Source organism: Protomyctophum parallelum (assembly GCF_964188405.1).
Source record: "Protomyctophum parallelum genome assembly, chromosome: 15".
Lineage (NCBI taxonomy): Eukaryota > Metazoa > Chordata > Actinopteri > Myctophiformes > Myctophidae > Protomyctophum > Protomyctophum parallelum.
The window spans coordinates 39692976-39717300 of NC_139710.1; the positions used below are offsets into that span (position 1 = coordinate 39692976).

The following is a 24325-nucleotide window of genomic DNA, read 5'->3' on the forward strand; positions in this document are numbered from 1 at the left end:
TTCTTTCTTAGGACGGAGATCAAGGTAGACGCCATAGGAAGGCTCAACACTAGCCGATGCCCCTAGAGATCCATCCCAAAGCTTCCCTCAGGGAGCACAGCAAGCCAGCTAGCCAGCAAGCCTGCCCAGTCAGCCAACGCAGCCAGTCAGCTCCGCCAGTCAGCCAGTGTAGAAAGTCAGGCTGCCAAGCCAGAGCATATCAGCCCTTGCAGTCAGCCATTGCAGCCATACCAGCCTTGCTCAGTCAGCTCAGCCAGGCCTCTCTTGAGGCCTGGCTCTCTGTCTGCCTGGCCCGGTCTGCCCTGCCCTGCCTTGCAGCAACAGAACCAGCCTTTCTGGAAAGCCAGCCAGCTCAGAATGCGAGCTGAGCAAGCCAGTGCAGCAGCAAGCCCAGACTAGGTTACCGCAGCCTTACTGTGCAGCCACAGCCACTCAGTCTAGACCAGCAGGAGCTGGCCAGGCTCCAACCCTTGCAGCGCAGCCTTAGGCCGGACAGTCCCCCTGCCTGCACTTTGTTGCCTTCCTGGCCTGTCTGCCTGCCTAGGCGCCTCGGTCTTCCTGTCTGTCTGCCTTGGCCTGCCAGTCTGAAACTGGTTTAGACTAACTGCGTGCTTGCCAGCTGCGCTGGCTTGCTGAGCTCGTATTCTGAGCTGGCTGGCTTGCCAGCAAGGCTGGTTCTGTTGCTGCAAGGCAGGGCGAGGCAGACCGGGCCAGGCAGACAGAGAGCCAGGCCTCGAGAGAGGCCTGGCTGAGCTGACTGAGCAAGGCTGGTATGGCTACAATGGTTGACTGCAAGGGCTGATGTGCGCTGGCTTGGCAGCCTGACTTTCTACACTGGCTGACTGGCGGAGCTGGCTGACTGCGTTGGCTGACTGGGCGGGCTTGCTGGCTAGCTGGCTTGCTGGACTCCCTGAGGGAAGCTTTGGGATGGATCTCTAGGGGCATCGGCTTGTGTTGAGCCTTCCAACGGCGTCTACCTTGATCTTCGTCCTAAGAAAGAAAGACAGAAAAAGAAACACACACACAAACTCAACTTTGCAGCTTCCACATGAGGAAGGCAGGCAGGCACGCAGGCAGGCACAAGCTGCCTGCGTGCTTGCTTCGCCCTCCAGTTGCTGCTCCAGTTATTTGTTTTCCCTCAAACCCATCCTCAATGTGTTGGGTGAGGTTGAGCTCTGTCCAGCACAGGACGGGACGGAAACCAGCTTGGTCTTTAGTCAGCTTGGTGTCTATGAGTGGTATGAGGCGTTGGAGTAGCAGCCTCTCTTGTAGGTGATGCAGAGGAGGGAAATGGGTCGGTAGCTCTTTGAGGATGATGGGTCTTTGCCAGGTTTGGGGATTGCAACCACTTTGGCTTTTCTCCAGACAGAAGGGATGGTTTTCTGTGCCATGCATGTGTTCAGCATCCCCACGAGCCAGGTCTTTGCGTTAGGTTCCAGGTGCTGTATAATTTCTGCCAGTATGTCATAGGGCTGGGCGATATGACGATATATATCGTATTTTCGATAGAAAATGTCTATCACGAAAAAAAAGCTATATCGCTTATATCGCCGTTTCGCTTTACGGCAGTATTTTACGTCACAGCGCTTATATACGGCATGCCCAGCAGCCCACCGCGCGCACTGAAAACAGTGAGCCAACACCTTTCGGATGTCTTCTCTATTATATACTCTAAGGCCAACACGACCACAACACAAGCCGAGGTGGTGCTTGCACCTAAAAGAGGGAGATGATGATGATGGCTGACGCCTGACGAGATTCAGAGCGGTGTAAGGGGCACGTTCGGAAATACCACACCGGAGCGAACTCATCTATCAGTTTGCATTGCACAGTGCGCCTAGTGCGCTATTTCCGAACGCGCCCTAAAGTAACCGGTCATTCACTGTTATAAATGCAGGTTTCATGTTGGGTCAAATTGATAAATTGCGTGAGCCACGCATGTTTTACACAGTTGAACAATAAGCTTGTCCGTCGTCGGGTGCACTGCAAACTTCTTTCAAGACGAAGACGTTCCTCTTACCTGTGCAGTCCTCCTGCTGCGTCTGTCTTGTTTTATTGTTCCACTTCCAAATAAATTATTCCATTTGAAAAGTCCTTAATTCAGCAACAGCTTACAACAACAACACAAGACGCTGACTTTGTTGTGATCATCAAAAAAAAAGGAAAAGAAAAAGCCCCACTCGTCCCAGACTCCATTATACGCACAGCTGTGGGCATGGAGAGTTGACGACAAGATCGCGTTCTCTCTCACTCTATCGCCTGTAGTCAATTAAACATCGTTAAGCTGCCCAACGTCTTTAACAAACTAAACTATAACTACAACAGAACATGTTGATTCCCTATACAGAGCTTAAATGAACTGAAACAACTGTAGTGACAAACTGTGACATGAGATATTTATTTTTTCCTTAAGCCAATTTAATGCAGACACAGGCCTGTACGTCTGTGTCTGAATGGCAACGTCTTATTTTTCTTTTTTCTTTTTAATTGTCATAATAATAATTATTATTAATAATACTAATAAAACTTTATTTGTATAGCACCTTTCATGACATGAAATGCAGCTCTCAAAGTGCTTTACAGAGCAATGGAGAAAAAAAGAAAAGCAAGGCAACGACATTAAAAAACAAGCAGTGATGCAATACAGTGAGGACATGAATAACAAAAAATAAAAGATCAATTAAAAGCAATGTTGTAGAAGTGGGTCTTGAGCTGTGCTTTAAAAATGTCTACAGAGGCTGAACAATTGAGTTCAGCCTCTAATTATTATTATATACATTTTATTTTGTAATATTTTTGTACTTGCTTTGGGCCTGTCTGTGCATGGGAAGGGCATCAGTATTATATTCATATAAGTAGACTGGATAATGTGAATTTAATTGTTTTTTGAGTGGTGCAACCATTATAGACAGCTATGTGTGTCCCTGTCCCTGTATCCGAGCACGAAATAGCATAACTATTGTCACCACCAAGTGTCACTGTTGTGCAGCCTAACACAGACAGAGGCCAGGGAGGAGAGCTTGTACAGTACAGTACAGTACAGCCCAAGTACAGTAAAGTACTCGACCTGAACAAAAATCTATTCTTTTAGATTAAAAAAATAGGTATCGTAAAAAATATGCTATATCGTGAGTATATCGTTATCGTGATAAAATAAATTCTATATCGTGATATGAGATTTTGTCATATCGCCCAGCCCTAGTATGTCATCAATCCCTGCTGCTTTTCCGGGTTTCAACTTTCCCATTGCAGTTTTGAGTTCTTCTAGGTCGAAGGGTTTGGTTTGAGGGCTGGCTGATTGTGGTTGGTCTGATACCACTGTGCGATGGTATTCTCCTGTGGGTCGTGGCGGTGTTGGTTACGACTGTTGGCCACCAGTTGTGATGCAACAGAGTTCGCTGTGACCGTTGTGAATTATGGGTGGCTCCCTGAGGTCCTTGATCGCCATTGGGTCCAACAGTGGTCATTGAAGCGTGCACACACATGCACACATGCACCTACACACACAGGGGCACATGCGTATGCACACCTGGACCTTTAAATGAACAACAACACAAAAACTAAGGCACTGGTGTCGGACTTCTGGTTTACCGGAACGGGGTTCAACTCCCTGCAGTGCCCTGCTCAATGTGTTGTATTTCATTCATTGGTCCATGGTCTCAGGTCATTGAGCGGCGCGCTATAGCGTGCGATTCTTCATCATTGTTGAGGATTTTTTTAAGGTGAAAATCAAGGAAAAGCAAAAGGCTATAGTCCATGGTCACGGACCGCATACTGGTCAAGGTCATTTATACTGGTGAAGATCATTTACTAGTCTTCTAAAGGTCATTTATACTGGTGAAGATCATTTACTAGTCTTCTAAAGGTCATTTATACTGGTCAAGGTCAATTACTAGTCTCATGAAGGTAATTTATACTGGTCAGTCATATACTGGTCACGGTCATTTCTACTGGTGAAGGTCATTTATACTGGTCAAGGTCATTTGTACTTGTCAAGGTCATTTATACTGGTCAAGGTCATTTACTAGTCTTATTGAAGGTAATTTATACTGCTCAAGGTCATTGATATTGGTCAAGGTCATTAAGTGGCACGCTATAGTGCGCGATTCTTCATCATTGTTGAGGATTTGAAAAAAGGTTAAATTGCAGAAAAGCGAAAGGCTAAAGTCCATGGTCACGGAGGGCATACTATAGTATGTTGTTTTTCTTTTTTTTGGTGGTGTGCGGGCTCCATCCAATAACTACACCAGTTGTGATGCAATAGAGTTTGCTGTGACCGTTGTGAATTATGGGTGGTGTGGTCTTTGCCAAGACGGTGGATTGTGGCCCATGCCTTCCTGCTGTTATTTGTCATGTTGGTGTTCTCTATATCTTTTCGTCCTGGGCATGACGTTAAACTGTTCCGTTCGAGAGGACCGGCGACCCTCGAATGTAAACAGGTGTTGGGACAGGGTCAGGTGTTGTCTTGATGCATCCTATGATGATGCCACAGGTGTCATTTAGGGCTGTGTCGACCAATTTGGTGTGACGGGATAGGCTTGTAAGTGATGCAGAGGAGGGAAATGGGTCGGTAGCTCTTTGGGGATAATGGGTCTTTGCCAGGTTTAGGGATTGCAACCACTTTGGCCTTTTTCCAGACAGAAGGGATGGTTTTCTGTGCTATGCATGTGTTCAGCATCCCCACAAGCCAGGTCTTTCCGTTAGGTCCCAGGTGCTGTATCATTTCTGCTAGTAGGTCATCAATCCCTGCTGCTTTTCCGGGTTTCAACTTTCCCATTGCAGTTTCACGTTCTTCTAGGTCGAAGGGTTTGGTTTGAAGGCTGGCTGATTGTGGTTGGTCTGATACCACTGTGCGATGGTATTCTCCTGTGGGTTGGTGGCGGTCTTGGTCACAACTGGTGGCCAACAGTTGTAACCAACACCGCCACCGACCCACATAGAATACCATCGCACAGTGGTATCAGACCAACCATAATCAGCCATCACTCAAACCAAACCCTTCGACCTAGAAGAACTTGAAACTGCAATGGGAAAGTTGAAACCCGGAAAAGCAGCAGGGATTGATGACCTACTGGCAGAAATGATACAGCACCTGGGACCTAACTCAAGGCCCTGGCTTGTGGGGATGCTGAACACATGCACAGCACAGAAAACCACCCCTTCTGTCTGGAAAAAGGCCAAAGTGGTTGCATTCCCTAAACCTGGCAAAGACCCATTATCCCCGAAGAGCTACCGACCCATTTCCCTCCTCTGCATCACGTCTTTCTTATACCTGTGGTGTGCGGGCTCCATCCAATACCTACACTAGTTGTGATGCAACAGAATTTGCTGTGACCGTTGTGAATTATGGGTGGTGTGGTCTTTGCCAAGACGGTGGATTGTGGCCCATGCCTTCCTGCTGTTATTTGTCATTTGTCATTATGGTGTTCTCTATATCTTTTCGTCCTGGGCATGACGTTAAACTGTTCCGTTTGAGAGGACCGGCGACCCTCGAATGTAAACAGCCACGAAAGGAAACTGTGTGTGTGAGGTGTTCTCTATCATTTCATTCCAGACTTCACTGTCTATCTCCTGTGTTTTCCATTCATCTTGAGCGTTACACAGTCGTCTGATGTGCGGGGGGATGTGCCGGCTAGCGCATAAAGGCACGGACGGGACAGGTGTTTTCTTGACCCATCCCGTGATGATGCGACAGGTGTCATTTAGGGCTGTGTCGACCAATTTGGTGTGACGTGATCGGCTCCAGCTTGAGCAGGAATACTCTGCTGTAGAGAAAGACAGGGCCATGGCAGTTGCACGGATTGTTTGTGGGTCTGCGCCCCACTTGGGAGTTCACTAGTTTTCACAGGATGTTATTGTGGGTGTTGACCGTGGCTTTTGTGTTCTCCAGGTGTTTTTTTGAAGAAGAGTGTCCTGTCCAGTGTAACTCCAAGATACATGGGGTGGGTATGGTTGGAGAGTTTGTGACCATCCCAAGTGACGCTCAGTTCTTTTCTCGCGTCTCGGTTCCTCAGGTGGAAGCTGCATAGTTGGGTTTGTGTGTGTCTTTCTTTTTCTGTCTTTCTTTCTTAGGACGGAGATCAAGGTAGACGCCATAGGAAGGCTCAACACTAGCCGATGCCCCTAGAGATCCATCCCAAAGCTTCCCTCAGGGAGCACAGCAAGCCAGCTAGCCAGCAAGCCTGCCCAGTCAGCCAACGCAGCCAGTCAGCTCCGCCAGTCAGCCAGTGTAGAAAGTCAGGCTGCCAAGCCAGAGCATATCAGCCCTTGCAGTCAGCCATTGCAGCCATACCAGCCTTGCTCAGTAAGCTCAGCCAGGCCTCTCTTGAGGCCTGGCTCTCTGTCTGCCTGGCCCGGTCTGCCCTGCCCTGCCTTGCAGCAACAGAACCAGCCTTTCTGGAAAGCCAGCCAGCTCAGAATGCGAGCTGAGCAAGCCAGTGCAGCAGCAAGCCCAGACTAGGTTACCGCAGCCTTACTGTGCAGCCACAGCCACTCAGTCTAGACCAGCAGGAGCTGGCCAGGCTCCAACCCTTGCAGCGCAGCCGTAGGCCGGATAGTCCCCCTGCCTGCACTTTGTTGCCTTCCTGGCCTGTCTGCCTGCCTAGGCGCCTCGGTCTTCCTGTCTGTCTGCCTTGGCCTGCCAGTCTGAAACTGGTTTAGACTAACTGCGTGCTTGCCAGCTGCGCTGGCTTGCTGAGCTCGTATTCTGAGCTGGCTGGCTTGCCAGCAAGGCTGGTTCTGTTGCTGCAAGGCAGGGCGGGGCAGACCAGGCCAGGCAGACAGAGAGCCAGGCCTCGAGAGAGGCCTGGCTGAGCTGACTGAGCAAGGCTGGTATGGCTACAATGGTTGACTGCAAGGGCTGATGTGCGCTGGCTTGGCAGCCTGACTTTCTACACTGGCTGACTGGCGGAGCTGGCTGGCTGCGTTGGCTGACTGGGCGGGCTTGCTGGCTAGCTGGCTTGCTGGACTCCCTGAGGGAAGCTTTGGGATGGATCTCTAGGGGCATCGGCTTGTGTTGAGCCTTCCAACGGCGTCTACCTTGATCTTCGTCCTAAGAAAGAAAGACAGAAAAAGAAACACACACACAAACTCAACTATGCAGCTTCCACATGAGGAAGGCAGGCAGGCACGCAGGCAGGCACAAGCTGCCTGCGTGCTTGCTTCGCCCTCCAGTTGCTGCTCCAGTTATTTGTTTTCCCTCAAACCCATCCTCAATGTGTTGGGTGAGGTTGAGCTCTGTCCAGCACAGGAGCGGACAGGACGGAAACCAGCTTGGTCTTTAGTCAGCTTGGTGTCTATGAGTGGCATGAGGCGTTGGAGTAGCAGCCTCTCTTGTAGGTGATGCAGAGGAGGGAAATGGGTCGGTAGCTCTTTGGGGATGATGGGTCTTTGCCAGGTTTAGGGATTGCAACCACTTTGGCCGTTCTCCAGACAGAAGGGATGGTTTTCTGTGCCATGCATGTATTCAGCATCCCTACGAGCCAGGTCTTTGCGTTAGGTTCCAGGTGCTGTATAATTTCTGCCAGTATGTCATCAATCCCTGCTGCTTTTCCGGGTTTCAACTTTCCCATTGCAGTTTCGAGTTCTTCTAGGTCGAAGGGTTTGGTTTGAGGGCTGGCTGATTGTGGTTGGTCTGATACCACTGTGCGATGGTATTCTCCTGTGGGTCGGTGGCGGTGTTGGTTACGACTGTTGGCCACCAGTTGTGATGCAACAGAGTTTGCTGTGACCGTTGTGAATTATGGGTGGCTCCCTGAGGTCCTTGATCCCCATGGGGTCCAACAGTGGTCATTGAAGCGTGCACAGACATGCACAAATGCACCTACACACGCACAGGCGCACATGCGTATGCACACCTGGACCTGTAAATGAACAACAACACAAAAACTAAGGCACTGGTGTCGGACTTCTGGTTTACCGGAACGGGGTTCAACTCCCTGCAGTGCCCTGCTCAATGTGTTATATTTACATGGTTCATTGGTCCATGGTCTCAGGTCATTGAGCGGCGCGCTATTGTGTGCGATTCTTCATCATTGTTGAGGATTTTTTTTTAAAGGTGAAAATCAAGGAAAAGCGAAAGGCTATAGTCCATGGTCACGGACCGCATACTGGTCAAGGTAATTCATACTGGTGAAGATCATTTACTAGTCTTATGAAGGTAATTTATACTGGTCAAGGTCATTTACTAGTCTCATGAAGGTAATTTATACTGGTCAGTCATATACTGGTCACGGTCATTTATACTGGTCAAGGTCATTTGTACTTGTCAAGGTCATTTATACTGGTCAAGGTCATTTACTAGTCTTATTGAAGGTCATTTATACTGCTCAAGGTTATTGATCAATATCAATGACCTTGATGACCCCAAGGTCATTAAGTGGCATGCTATAGTGCGCGATTCTTCATCATTGTTCACGATTTGAAAAAAGGTTAAATCGCGGAAAAGCGAAAGGCTATAGTCCATAGTCTCGGAGGGCATACAAAAATGTGTGGTGCTATACAGGCCGTTCTGGAAAATTTGGGACAGAGGTTCATCGTTGGCATCCAGGGAGTGTGTGTGCAAGATTTGGCATCGACCGGGTTAATGGTGCTGGAGATTAGCTGTTAACAAACTGACGGACACACACACACACACTCACTCAGAGTGCAAAACATACTCTATCCCCATGGCTTTGGCCTGGTGCCATACCGTTATTAATTATTGCCTACAATGTCAATTGTGAAATTACTTTACCGTTGCAATGCAAAATTTACATTTCAACGAATGGACCTCGTAAAACAAAACAAAAACCAAGGCACTGGTTGTGGTACTTCTGGTTTACCGGAATGGGGTTCAACTCCCTGCAGTGCTCTGCTCAATTTGTTGTATTTACATGGTTCATTTTTATTTTCTGCTCATTGTGTTGCCTTTTCATAGATGATAACCCCCAGGTTCTTTAATGTGTTTGCACTCCCTACAGTTAGGTTACCAAGTCTATTTATTTATTATTTCTGTTCACTAGAACTAGAACCAATTACCAAAGTAGGCTTTCTAATGACACAACTCGCCTTTGTTTTTATGTGTAGCAAAAACGTTCTTTTTATTTACGCCAAAGAGTAGAGGCTGGTCTGCATTCATGCGAGCGGGGAAGTTTAGAGTAACATAGCTCTAAATGAAACGCATTAGAGCTATGGACCAGAGCTAGTAGTCATAGCACTTCATGGTATATGCATAGTTTATATAGTTTCATTATAGATATATTAAACAGAGAGGACTGGAGTCAATTGGGTTATATTATGTTTAACACTAATTTGAAGCTGTCAAAATCTGACAGACTTCTGGCGGCCATGGCCACGCCCACCTTTTGGTAACGCCCACTTTCGGCCAAGCCCACAAAAAGGACCCCCCATGTCATTTGCCAGGCAGGCTCCACTCTCAGACAGATATTTGGCTCCGTCTTATGAGCTAATTTAGAACTTCCTGTCTGAGAGCTAGCTAATTTAAGACATCCGGTTACCTTCAGAATAAAATAAGGTTATTTAATTTGTTAATTAAATAATTGTCAATGCCCCAAGGCACAGCACTTTTTTGAGCGTTGACCTCAGTAGAAGGTCTGCTGCCGTGAATTTTACACCTCTCCCACTTAGCGGAGAGTGGGGTGTGGTACAGGACATCTCCCCGAACGCGTGGGTATACTGCATCTACAAGTAGTACAAGATAAATTGAAACCATTGACACCTACTTCGATGGTTCAGTTGTCATCTATGCCGGGGAATTTAGCAGCTCTCATTCAAGCGTTTTTTCAAAATCCAGGTCACACATTTGATTGCAAAACAATCTGTGGTGTCACTCAACAACTAGTGAATAGCATCTTACTTGGCCTTAGGAATGCACAATGACCCATTAGATTTTATACACAAACTAGTAGTTTGGTTGAGTATGTGTGGTGTCCACACAGTTGTTCAAGCAAAACATACAGACATCTGTACATTCTGTGCCTGGACAGTTGAAAGCAATTAACAGAACAATAACAGAGGACAATTTGGAAGAAGATGATGATGATGTGGTTTTATGCAATGAAAGTCTAAATGACAATATGTGTGAAGCTATACCATTACCAATTCTAACATTTCTACAACAGACATCTGCTATCAAAAAATGTCACACACGGCTTGAAGAAGCAGCAGCGCAGGACTCAACATTTAGACGGAAACTTGAGAAATTCAATCTAGCCAACACATCAGTGTCATTAGTGTCTCAGAAATGTTCTAGGACAGAAGTATGCACCATATTAAACAGCTTTGTAGAATACACACTTCGGTCTCCTTTCCTTGGAGATGACCTGCTTTGCCTGAAAAGTCTTAGTCTGTATAGTTGTACTCAATGTGGTGACAAGGCCTTACCATCTACAAAGAACATGTCACAATTCATAGTGCAGCCACTTGACGTGTCACAAAAAGGCATCTTAGACACTATTGCACAAATATTACCTGCTCAATCTGAACAATGTGAAACATGTCAGCAGGAAAAGAGCTTATCAACATATGAAGTAATTAACAGCCCACAGACCTTACTTCTCCTGTTAAGAGCTGGCACAAAAATTCCAAAAACAATTTATCCTGTCTGTACCACCAAAATGAGTATGCTTTGACCAGTATGTGTGTATTTTTCGACAGGCCACCATATGCGTCATTGTACATCCTTAAAGATCATAAATGGCATATCTGGACAAATGAATCGAATGACACAGCAGGCTATACCTTTGAGCTGATGCAAAGAACATCCGCTCGACAGCACACAAAGACAGTAGTCACAAGTAGTTTCTATGTCGTGTCATACGAGAAAATAAACAGTCGAGAAATAATCAAGTTTCGTCAGGACAAACAAATGCATAAATGCACAGACAGATGCAATCAACGCACACAAGTGACACCCATTCCAAAGCTAGAGGTAACTCCTTGACCTGACTTAGCTTGCGTAGAGAAAGTGATTTCATGTCAATGCCCCAAGGCACAGCACTTTTTTGAGCGTTGACCCCAGTAGAAGGTCTGCTGCTGTGAATTTTACACCTCTCTCGCTTAGCGGAGAGTGGGGTGTGGTAGAGGACATCTCCCCGAACACGTGGGTATGTCCAGATTGTTGCCTCGCGGAGGCCTCTTTGTCCAGTGTCCATTCTGGGTCCGGAAACGGTACTTTTTGTCAGCATTGACCCCAGTAGAAGGTCTGCTGCTGTGAATTTTACACCTCTCCCGCTTAGCGGAGAGTGTGGTGTGGTAGAGGACATCTCCCCGAACGCGTGGGTATGTCCAGATAGTTGCCTCGCGGAGCCGTCTTTTGTCCAGTGTCCATTCTGGGTCCGGAAACGGTACTTTTTGTCAGCCTTGACCCCAGTAGAAGGTCTGCTGCTGTGAATTTTACACCTCTCCCGCTTAGCGGAGAGTGTGGTGTGGTAGAGGACATCTCCCCGAACGTGTGGGTATGTCCAGATAGTTGCCTCGCGGAGGCCTCTTTGTCCAGTGTCCATTCTGGGTCCGGAAACGGTACTTTTTGTCAGCATTGACCCCAGTAGAAGGTCTGCTGCTGTGAATTTTACACCTCTCCCGCTTAGCGGAGAGTGTGGTGTGGTAGAGGACATCTCCCCGAACGTGTGGGTATGTCCAGATAGTTGCCTCGCGGAGGCCTCTTTGTCCAGTGTCCATTCTGGGTCCGGAAACTGTACTTTTTTCAGCGTTGACCACAGTAGAAGGTCTGCTGCTGTGAATTTTACACCTCTCCCGCTTAGCGGAGAGTGTGGTGTGGTAGAGGACATCTCCCCGAACGCGTGGGTATGTCCAGATAGTTGCCTCGCGGAGCCGTCTTTTGTCCAGTGTCCATTCTGGGTCCGGAAACGGTACTTTTTGTCAGCCTTGACCCCAGTAGAAGGTCTGCTGCTGTGAATTTTACACCTCTCCCGCTTAGCGGAGAGTGGGGTGTGGTACAGGACATCTCCCCGAACGCGTGGGTATGTCCAGATAGTTGCCTCGCGGAGCCGTCTTTTGTCCAGTGTCCATTCTGGGTCCGGAAACGGTACTTTTTGTCAGCCTTGACCCCAGTAGAAGGTCTGCTGCTGTGAATTTTACACCTCTCCCGCTTAGCGGAGAGTGTGGTGTGGTAGAGGACATCTCCCCGAACGTGTGGGTATGTCCAGATAGTTGCCTCGCGGAGGCCTCTTTGTCCAGTGTCCATTCTGGGTCCGGAAACGGTACTTTTTGTCATCATTGACCCCAGTAGATGGTCTGCTGCTGTGAATTTTACACCTCTCCCGCTTAGCGGAGAGTGTGGTGTGGTAGAGGACATCTCCCAGAACGTGTGGGTATGTCCAGATAGTTGCCTCGCGGAGGCCTCTTTGTCCAGTGTCCATTCTGGGTCCGGAAACGGTACTTTTTTCAGCGTTGACCACAGTAGAAGGTCTGCTGCTGTGAATTTTACACCTCTCCCGCTTAGCGGAGAGTGGGGTGTGGTACAGGACATCTCCCCGAACGCGTGGGTATGTCCAGATAGTTGCCTCGCGGAGCCGTCTTTTGTCCAGTGTCCATTCTGGGTCCGGAAACGGTACTTTTTGTCAGCCTTGGCCCTTGACCCCAGTAGAAGGTCTGCTGCTGTGAATTTCACACCTCTCCCGCTTAGTGGAGAGTGGGGTGTGGTATAGGACATCTCCCCGAACGCGTGGGTATGTCCAGATAGTTGCCTTGCGGAGCCGTCTTTTGTCCAGTGTCCACTTTATAAAGTCCATGCACTCCAGTGAATAGCATTTATCCATTTAGATAACTTTATTATTATTATTATTATAAGGATTTAATTACTTATTCTTACACAGAAACATAATGTGTGTCTTATAGCATCATATAGCATCATTTAAATGCTTAATTTGTAGTTTTAATGTGCAAATTAAACTTTTTTTCAATACTCTAGAGGGTACTCTTATTTTGAAGAGATCGTCCACCGGAAGTCTTAAATTAGCTCACTAGATTAGCTCACTAGACGCTGCCCACAAGACACAAGACAGTGAAGAAAGACACACTGGGAGCGACCGACCATAAAACTCTCTCTGTGTCAAATGTGTCTGATTTTCTAATCATTAATACCTTCTAGTTGAAATGGAGAGTGGTGACGAGGATATTGATGACGAGGATGGCACTGAATGGAAGAGCAGCTTCACTGAATTGCAGAACAACAACACTTCAGCCGCCTGTGGTAAACAAACATACATTGCAGCCTATTTGGTTCCATTTGTACACTGTCAGAGTTACAGAGAAAGGGGTACCTGACCTAATAGTCAGGGGATATTAATACAAGGGAATACATTTCTTACCAAGAAAGGGCTAAATCTGGCCATATGTATATATATATATATATATATGAATTGCATTTTTATAGCGCCTTTCCAAGTGCTCAAAGCGCTTTACAATGGTTCATTCATTCATACATTGGGAGGTGAAGCGGCGAACAGTCAACGCCAGCGTCCTCACTTCCCACATTCACACACCAATGGTGGCAAGCTCACACCGACCAACTCATTGGAGGCAATGTAGGGTTCGGTGTCTTGCCCAAGGACACTTCGACATGTGGACAGGAGGAGCCGGGATTCGAACCGCCGACCCAGGGATCATTGGTTGTTGATGGTACCCCAACTTTCAGCAGCTGTCAAAAATTCCCCTAAGGTGGTTGAATAGAAACCATTGAAACCAATGTGTGATATGTTAGTAGACACCTTTACAAACACATCGGTTAAGAAAATTCTTGGAAAGAATGGACCCATAATCTGTACTGTTAGTTTCCATTCCTATCAATTCATTAATTCAATCATTTTGATGGGGGGACCTCCCATCAAAGGTCTGGGGGTCCAGAGGACCACACTTTGTACAGTAAATGTACAAAGTAAATGTAAATGAGACAGTTTTTAATGGTAAATGTCAGTCGTCCAAGCAGAGTAGCCTTTAAGATTTAGACTCTCATAGATGTATTTTATCGATTCTGAGATTTTCAAAATGTCAGAATCGATAAAATACACTACAGTACATACGTCAAAATCTTAGGCTACAAACAGATTGGAATTTCAGGTGGTTATACTATTTGTTAATACATCTGCTCTCTTTCAGGGGCCAACAGCTTCAGTAAGACACCACACAGAGTCATTGTGCACTTTGATTTGGACTGCTTCTATGCACAAGTTGAAATGCTCAGGAACCCTGCACTGAGGAATGTGCCTTTAGGTAAAACGTTATAGCCTAATATCCATCTATTGCCTTCACAACTCTATGCCAAATACTATTTGGTATAAACGGCAAATATGCCTCTGCCAAATAGGTTAAAGGTGCTGTAGGGATATTCTTTGGTTTTTATAACAGTTTTCTTAAACTCTTTTAGTAAATAGAAAATACAGTTTCAGGTGGGTCACCCATTTCCCACCCATTTTCTGCACGTTTTTTTATTATGTGTATTACGGTAGTTCTCTCTCCTGATTGGATTACCAGCATAACATTTTATTTTTGGTTTACTAAAGAGCTCCGGCGGTTACTGACCAAACACTTTATAAATTAGACTACAGCACTATTTAGCATTATTTAAATAAACCTACGCACAGTTTAATTAATTCAACCATTTTTTTAATTTTATTTCAAGGACCCCCATTTTATTTTCTGTCTGGGTCCTCAAACTAAGATTTTTATTGTTTATTGGCAAAGCCAGTTTATTTGTATGTCACATTTCAACATAAGGCAAATCAAAGGCTATGTCATTTCATTTGGATTTGGCTCAGACTTCACTGTACTCTGAAATAGACATTCTTGTCATTGTGTGGTTACCATGTGTGGACCCCCTGGAAACCGCTGGGAGTCCCTGGACCTCTCATTGAGAACCACTGGCCTATACCCTCAGTGTTAAATAAAATCACACCCGTGTGAACTGAGTGTTGCAACTCCCCCCCCCCCCCCCCTCTCTCCCTCTCTCTCATTAGCAGGCAACAGTGCAGCACTCTCTCTCTCTCTCTCTGTCTCTGGCACAACAGCGCCCCTACTGGTACTAATAGTCATACTGGTGCTCATTAACGTCACATAGGTGGGTTTAGATTAACGTCACATAGGTAGGCGGACACGGACATTGCTGTTCCTTGGAGTGGTTGCACCACTCAAAAATAGTCCATTTGGTTACATTTGTACATGCATAACGATTTACAAATGGATAAATGAACACCCAAGGATTTTACTTTGTAGACGACAGTTTTTGTTGTGTATCTCATGCAGGGATTCAACAGAAGAACATCATAGTCACATGTAACTACGTGGCCAGGGACCATGGTGTCACCAAGCTGATGTATGTGACGGACGCCAAGGAGAAATGTCCTCAGCTGGTGATGGTAAAAGGAGAGGACCTGACACATTACCGGGACACGTCTTACAAAGTTACAGGTGGCCATCAACAGAAAGTATGGTTTTTACCCATTCTGACCTGAGATCAGATTAAAAAAATGTCTTCTAAGTCCTGACAGTTTTCTGAAAAGCTATGTTTCTATGTCAGTGGTTCTTGAATTTTTCAAAAAATAGCAGACCTACAAGCTTGTAGCGCGCCACTCGGTAGCGTGCTATGAGCTTGTAGATCTGTTATTTTTCAATAGCTAAAACATAACATAATGTTAAACACCAAAAGGGGTCCCCGCCCAAAATGGGTTAATTAATTCATAGGAGGTTCTATTACATTTGTTTTGTTGTGTTGTGTCGTGTTCTCTTTTCTATTAAGTTTTATTTTATTTTATTACTATTGTAAACTACCAAGCCATTGATGAATGGGTGCAATAGTTCATTGAACTCATCAGTTTAATTAAATTGTAAAGAAATGCAAAATAAATTAAAACAATTGGGGGAGTTGACATGGCTGAACCCACCACTCACCGGCCGCACCGTCTTGTCCTTCATCCAGAACTGCTGATGTCCTACTGTCCGCTGGTAGAGAGATTGGGCTTTGATGAGAACTTCATTGACGTCACAGAGATGATAGACAACAGGCTGACCGGGACATCAGAGTCTAGCGGCTGTTCTTTCAAAGGCCACGTCTACAACCATGCCGGTAGGTTATGTACTGTACATACTGTAGATGTCATGTACAGTGTAGTTTGATGCTCGAGGCTCACTGAAACCAGGAAACGAGTTGTGAAACGAGCTAAGGAGGCTAAAAATGATCACCAAATATTTACATTCTTTCAGTTTCCCACTGCATGGAATTTCAACCTTTTTAGATTTGTGTCTCCTAGTTTGAAGAACCAGAATGTAAAACATCAGCTCATAGATCAAAGGTAAAACATTTTGGATAGCTTCTTGTTGTGTCTCGACTTCTCAGGTGAGGATGTGAAGGCCAACGATAACCCACGATTGGCTTTAGGTTCTCACATTGCAGCCGAGCTGAGAGCAGCTATCCACAGCAAACTGGGGCTGACGGGCTGCGCTGGCATTGCCACTAATAAGCTACTGGCCAAACTGGTGTCGGGCACCTTCAAACCCAATCAGCAAACCACCCTGCTGCCAGAGAATCTCAAAGACATCATGAGCTGTCTAAGTGGTCTTCGCAAAGTGCCAGGTATAGAACTTTTGCATGAAATCCACACTCAGAAAGTGCTATATACATATTATCTCATCATTTAAAGAGGGAATTCTGCAGAATGGGCCTTTTGACTCAAAGGCTTTCAGGAATAAACCAAATACACAGGGAAGACATATTTCAATATTCTAACCACACCTTGGGGTCTATTAGAGTAACTAATGTTAACTCCATAGACCCATACAAAACGAAAGAAAAAGTACAAAAATCACGGTACTCCATCTTTAAATATATGTGGATAGCTTACCCTTTGCTGTCTTTCATCTCCATCCTCCATTGTAAAGTGCTATTCAATATTATCTTCTCAGGGGTGGGACACCAGACCAGTAAAAGACTTCAGGCTCTGGGATTGGTCAGTGTACAAGACCTTCAGGTCTGCCCTATGACTGACTTGGTAAGGGAATTTGGGGCCCCCAGTGCTCAACGCTTGCAGAACTTAGCCCTGGGTGTTGATGATTCTCCTGTCACCCCGACTGGGCCCCCACAGGTAGGACAGGTCATTATGCACTCAGTTGATTAGTAGAGCAATATTTATTTTGCACAATCGTTTATATCATCTTTTTTTTTTTTTTTTCAGTCTCTCAGTGATGAAGACTCCTTCAAGAAAATGTCCTTTCGCAAAAGATTCGAGACCTACTAAGCAGCCTGGTGGAGAGGTGGGTCAGGTTTACAAAATGTATACTTAATGCGTTAACTTACTAATGTAAACTTAAAACCAGTGTTGGTTTTAAGCACTACTTTGGGGGTGACCAATCAGAAGCCCACTATTCAAAGTGAGACTTTTTTTTGCTGTGACGTTGAAATCTGTTTGTAACCGCCCCATGGAAATAACTCTTCCACACTGACATTCCAGACTAATATCTACGCAGTGATATTAGTCTGGCCATATGCCCATGCTGGGCAAGACCTAGCCATTTGAGTGGTTAAATGGAATTAGCAGAATTACCACCCAAGGAAATGATGTTGACAGTACACTTTGTAAATCTATTTACATTCTCCGTAAAAGAAACAGGTGTTGTGATTGGTCAAAAAATAATGTATCCGGCATTAATTGCCATAATGACTAAATTGGATGAAAAAAAAAGTAGTTAACTAAGTTACAGTAGTAGCTACACTAAAAGCTCTAATAAGTATCTCATTTTAGATTCTGTCCCTGAATCTAACATTCTTCTATATTCGTTTGGCACAAGGATGCACAAAGATGGCAGGCAGCCTCAAACCTTCCGCCTCACCATCCGTAGATACTCTGCAACCAACAAGTGGTTCAGTCGGGAGAGTCGCCAGTGTCCCATCCCCAACCACATAGGACAGAAGATCACCTCAGGTAGGCAAGAAAATGTACACAGGCTGTCTTTCAGTCACTTGTGAGCGTAGGGCTGGGTGCAATAACCGCAATACCGCCATACCGCCGGTATGTAACGCATACCGCGGTGTCGGGTTCATTACCGCGTTTTTTTTTTAATGAAATGAAAAGTGTATCATAATAAACAGTGACGCTCAGTCAGTCTAATCATGCAACACAACAACACCAGAGGGAGTTCAAAAAACCATGTGCAACCCAGATTCGGCACAAACAAGGATTGATTGATTGATTGATTGATTGATTAAAATATTTATTAACAGTTTGCAGAATTACACTACATTTCAAGCACAACTCAATACTGTTGACTGTTAACTGTGAGTGGACACTTGTTTACAAGAGGGTCCACCTAAATTAATTTCACTCCTATGCCACATAAATGTGGAACGCCCTACCAACTGTCATTAACCCATTCTGAACGGGCACCCATTTTGGTGTCAGCATCATGTTATGCTTTAGCTATTGAAAAATAGCAGATCTACAAGCTCATATCGCGCCACCGAGTGGCGCGATACGAGCTTGTAGGTCTGCTATTTTTGAAAAATCGAACAGCGACTGACATTTCTAGAATCTGATCTCAGGTCAGAATGGGTTAATCAGACCAGTGTGTGTCCAGTGGAAACCTCGTATGAATCTGATCTCAGGTCAGAATGGGTTAAGACATGTAAATCCCTTGACTCCACCCACCCCTTTCCCCCCCTCACTGTATACGTTTTCCCCCTTTTTACCTCCTTTATGATGATTTCCTGTTTTTGGCTTTATAGAAGTGCATAGTGTACAAAATGATATGATGAATTGAAAATGGTGGACCCTCTTGTAAACAAGTGTAATGCTTTATGGCAGGGGTATTCAATTAGATTAGGCCTCCTATGTGACACAGACCGAGTAGAAAAAAACGTGCCATTTTATCATGATTATTAGTGAGGACCTATTATATGAAGATAGGTTCAAAAGTGGTCCTTTAATGATTACCGTCATTATGGTAATCTCACAATTAATATCGCACACACCATACCTGTAACTTTTATTAGCCCTCTTATTATTCCCATATTTATTTACCGGCGGTAATGGGGGGCCGGCAATAACCGCGGTAATAAAAATCCCATACCGCCCCAGCCCTATGTGAGCGTTAGGTTGCCTTATACTGTGTATAGCCTTTTCATTGTTCACAAGTGAAGGGATGCGCAAACTGTATTTCAGAATGCAAACTTGTTAACAACCCTAATTTTATCCCCTCTTGTAATGACCCTGGGTTCAAGGAATGGCATACAGTAGGAATTCAGGTGATAAATGATCTATACCAGCATGGTACCTTGAAGTCTTTTGGACAACTACAGGATCAATATGGGTTATCCCGGATACATTTCTTTAGGTATTTACAAATTCGAAGTTATCTAAATTCTATACCCCAGTATAAAGAAGGACATGGACCAGAGCAGATTGAGAGACTTGTTCACCAGGTCTGCCAGCTGAAGAAAAAAAAAAACAAGTTATATATATCAAAAATTGATTTCCATAAAGAACGTTAATTCCAACATCAGCAGGCAGTCGTGGGAACGAGACTTACAAATTACAATTAATGACCTTCAATGGAAAAAAATTATGTTAAATAGTAAAAAGATATGCTGCAACTACAAGCCTCAAGAAATCCAATTCAAGATTATACATAAACTACAAACTACTCCATATCAAAGGAGCAAATATGATAAAGACTGCTCTGGTACATGTCTGAAATGTAAAGAAAACGTGGGCACATATGTGCACCTAATGTGGCACTGTCCAGTAATCCAAAAATTTTGGGAGGAAGTGAAGAACGAAATTTCTACTATAATAGGGCTAAGGATCAAACTAGATCCCCTACAATGTATCTTGGGCTTACACCCAACGACTCCTGAATTTAACAGATTTAAGAGAATCCTGAATATACTATGGTACTGTGCTAGGTTGTCAATACTACAATGTTGGATTGGGGATGTTGTTCCATCTGTATCGAGTTGGCTCCATAATGTTCTACAACTGCTCCCACTAGAACGGCTCACACATGTTCTCCAAGGAGACATGGATGTGAGTCATGTGTCTGTTTGTACAAAAAGGAAAAATAAAATGATTGAAAGAAAGAATGCAAACTTGGATCGCAGGAGATATCTATTTATTTCCGACATTGTGTTCAGAGACATTAGAATCACAATGCATGAGCCATAGCATAAATTATTATGTTCATTTTTAATCAAACTGAATCTGTTTTTAAACCGAATTAGCTGATAATCATACAGTATGTTCGTTCTGAACTGCTACAGTACATGCATTTGCTTATGTATTTTAAGAGCAGGTATTTCTTGTTTGCCCTGACATTATAACTCGAGAATGTTGTCGTGACCTCAGAATATACATTGTGTAATTTTCTGCATTAGGTAGCACTGATGCACTAGCCCAGCTGGTCACCATGGCCATGAAGCTCTTCCACAAGATGGTGGACATCGGCACAGCCTTCCACCTCACACTCATCAATGTGTGCTTCTCAAATCTGCAGTCCAGAGGGGCCAGAGTCGACGGCAAGGCCTCCATAATCTCTTTCTTCACATCTCCCGGAAAAACACACGGTTCTTCGCAGAATCAGGTAATACTTAGCAAGTTCTTAGCATAATTGGATATAAGCGTACAGTACTTGCTGTGAATTTTGTTGCGACCCTGGAACGTTGTCGTTGGTTATTCTGACGCTGTGTGAGCTTGCATTTAACAATTTTTGTGTGAGTGTGACACCATTGTATAAAATATGTCTTACGAAGTTTATTACACTAAGTGTTTTAGTCAATTATTATTTTAAAACTAGAATTTATGTCAAATCATTGATCTAAAAAAATTCATAGAATAATAAGAAAATAATCTGCTGCAGCCCTAGTTGTGAGTGTGACTCCAGTTGCCTTAACTCTCCAACAGAGTGACTTGTCTCTGAGTGGGAACAGCCACTTGTATCGTGGGTTTGGATGTGACCTGGAGGAGCAGAGCAGCTCAGGGATTATGTCCGCTCAAGATGCTTTACAGTCGACGGCACTCCCAGAAAGCTCTCCCAGTGCTAACAGAAAGCTTCAAGGGTTGTCACCGAACCAGGGCGATCTTGTCCCTCTGTGTCAGCAGGAAGTAACACGCAGCACCATGGACTCGATGAAAAGGAATAGCACTCAGGAGTTGCAGTGCAGATTACCCCCGGACATTGATCTAGAAGTGTTCAGGCTTCTTCCTGAGGATATTCAGAAGGAACTGTTATCCCCTGCTTACACAAACTCCCTCCGTGACTTCCCCATATCTACCGGCGACCAACCTGCCACCGGAGAAATGTTGGCTACTACTCTGCAGCACCTGCCTAAAAATAACCCACCTCAGCCATGTCCCGCTGAGTACCGCCCAGTTCCTCGGGAACATGCTGAGTCGCATCATTTTCAAGACGGAAAAGAAGCCTCGATGGGCTTTGTTTCATGTGACAAACCGACCAGTGCAAGGCACCAGCTGTCTCCGGGCCTGAGCACGTTACCAGCGGGAGCTGTCACAGAGAGCAGGACTTCAATGGAATCCCAGTCGTCTGACTGTGGATTCCCAGTAGATGTGGACCGTACGGTGTTCTCTGAGCTTCCACCCAGTGTCCAGAGGGAGTTGATGTCTGAATGGAAGCAGCGGAGACCAGCGCTGAAGACCCCCTCTTCCAAGAAACAGGGGAGGAACTGTTTGAGCAAAGACAGAAAGGCTGCACACAAAGGCAGTCAGGCTAACAGCTTGCTCAATTATTTCAAACCCAATTAGAGTTTGGGGTTGTTCTGGCTGCTAAAGTACATAAAAACCCATTTCAATTTCGACTGAGGTTGTTCCGGCTGCTAAATTATTTCAAACGTAATTAGTGTTTTGGTTGTTCTGGCTGCTAAATTACTTAAAATCCAATTAGATCGCTGTTCTGGCGGCAACATTTTTTTTCTAACCCAGTTACCGGTACTCTTAAGTTGACTCTTAATAAATAAATAAGTCTTCCTGTTTGACATTACTCTTAAGTTTGACTCTTAATAAAGAAATGAGTCTTAATTCTGGTTTCTTCCTGAAAGCCTTTGAGTCAAAATACACCACCTTAATGACTCACCGACACTAAAATCAGCCCCTCTCCCCTAACCCCTCCCTCATTATCATACCAGTAAGACGCCCTGAGAGTGAGAAGCGTGCACGCATCTGCATGGGTGACTGCAGACTGCTGGGGTCAAACGTGTCTCGAGTGTACACGGTTTGAGGTCAATTCAACAGATGGAATGTCAGAACAGGTCGGCTCCATATATGGCGATCTAAGGGTGACAGTGGGGGCAGTGTCTGAGTGTACAGGGTTTGACGAGGGCTCAGGTATAGGGCCTGGCCAGCTCCATATATGCAGATCTAGGTGGTGATCTAGTCTTCATGTATGGCTATCCAGGGTTTGATGTCTGCCGATCTTCATATATGAGTCATATATGGTCCAGGTTTTCATAGTAATTGGGAATTGGGGGACATAGAAGTTCTTCATGATTATTATAAATGTATACATGTTCAAATGAATAGAATAGAAATATAAGGTAATATATTCAGAAGACATGTGTCAAGAAAATAATCATTAGTGTATTTATTTTATAACTGCACAAAATATATTTTCGTGTGTGGTATTCATTACAAGCTGCTGAATTCAGTGCCAATAAGCATAAATCAAATCAATGTGTACAGGGACCTTGAGTGTATAAAAAGCAGTTGTGACCACTAGAGCATGAGAAAATTAGATATTTATCATATCTGATTTGCTGGAATTCTCTCTGATGCGAATAGACCGTATCGGGTAGTATTTTACTTGTCATGAAAGCACTTGTCATGTCAATACTTGTCATTGCATTATCTTGGTTTCTTCTGTAAAAAAAATCCATGTTCAGTCTAAATAATCTCTTATCTCCACACCTTTCATTAATGCTTCAACGTGCAGTGTACTGTGCGTGTATGCGTGTTCTCAGCCAGATGAGAGCTAAACATTATGCATGAGAGGAGGCAGAGGCTGAGCGCAGGCTTCAGACAGGAGCCACTGAATCATGACACAAAGACAACCACTGGACACCATTGAGTAAGTATCATTATTCTGATATGTAAAAGGGATCACTGACACTGTCGCGGTCAGAGTGATGAGCATGAAATCTGCATGTGGGTTCTCTCACGTTAATGTGACTATTTTAGTGAGTATGCCATTTTTATACACTACCTGGTGTTGCAAGGCATCACATCTGTTTCTCTTTCTGTATCTCCATCACCATTCATAGGCTACACATCATCACACAAACATGCTGGACAAAGCATCCAGGCGTGTTTGAAGACTGTCATTTTTGAGTTGACGATACGGTTTTAGGTGGTGGTGTTCTTCGTTGGTTGGAAGGGGAGGAGGAGAGGCAATTAAGGGAGGGGGGGAAACTTAGAAATCACAGTTTTGTTTAGCTGTAGACTAAAAGACAACCATAATTATCTAGATAATATAGTGATAATACTGATTAGACAGTTGTCACTTATTTACATGGCTTTAATTAATTGGTAGCCTAAAGGACTAGCGATTCTGGTCTAGTTGTTAATGGAACTGCATTTAAATTACATTGATCACATTTTGTTTTTGAAGTTTCCTTTTCATATAGGTAGTCTCATCGGTTAGTTGATGGACCGTCTAAATTCCCCTCCTTAATGCCATGTTTGGTGATGTTTCAATTATGTAGGTGAGATCTGGAGAGAGTGGCACATACAGTACACTGCATGCCACTTGCACGTTCAAGATAATTTATTTTAATATAGATTTCGGTTTCGGTCGTGTACACCTTCGACTATTCCTCAGTTTAAAGAAAATCTGCAATGAGAGAAGGTTGCCTGCAAGTGTTTTGGGGGGTTACAAAACAATAATGACATGCCAAACTACTAGTCACAGTGCAAGTTGTCTCTGTTGAGAATCACAAAGGCTCATAATATTACCGGTATGTTAACCAACACAGCTTATGGGCACTTCTTACCGAAAGAGGAATCTTGTCAGAAATGCCACATCAAACTCTTTTCCTGTACACATGCCGTTACAGTATGTAGACTAAAGAGTTCTGCTAATACCTTGGACAATATTTAGGCCTAATAGATAGGTGCCGATAGTGACACTTTAATAGCAGATTACTACTGTATAACGTTTTCGCACTGTTTTGCTATTTGTATTATCATGGCCAGAAAAATACATCTTTCCATACAGTAATGAAACAACACATGCTTCAGGTTCTTGTGTAGTCCTACCACTAGTTATCTGTTATACTATGTAGTGTTGGATTGAAGTAGTATATTTTAGCTTT

The 24325-nt window shown here is 44.6% G+C and overlaps 1 protein-coding gene across 1 annotated transcript; it reads left to right on the forward strand.

Moving 5' to 3' along the window:
- Window positions 1-13037: 13037 nt before the first annotated feature.
- LOC310872454 (DNA polymerase iota-like) lies at window positions 13038-21828 on the forward strand. The gene is given in 11 exon segments (XM_083784348.1): window positions 13038-13213; window positions 14119-14232; window positions 15262-15426; window positions 15935-16081; window positions 16352-16588; window positions 16918-17096; window positions 17187-17222; window positions 17225-17265; window positions 17800-17933; window positions 20381-20586; window positions 20907-21828. Coding segments are annotated over 11 exon segments (2214 nt in total). The 5' UTR covers window positions 13038-13116; the 3' UTR covers window positions 21765-21828.
- Window positions 21829-24325: the final 2497 nt, after the last annotated feature.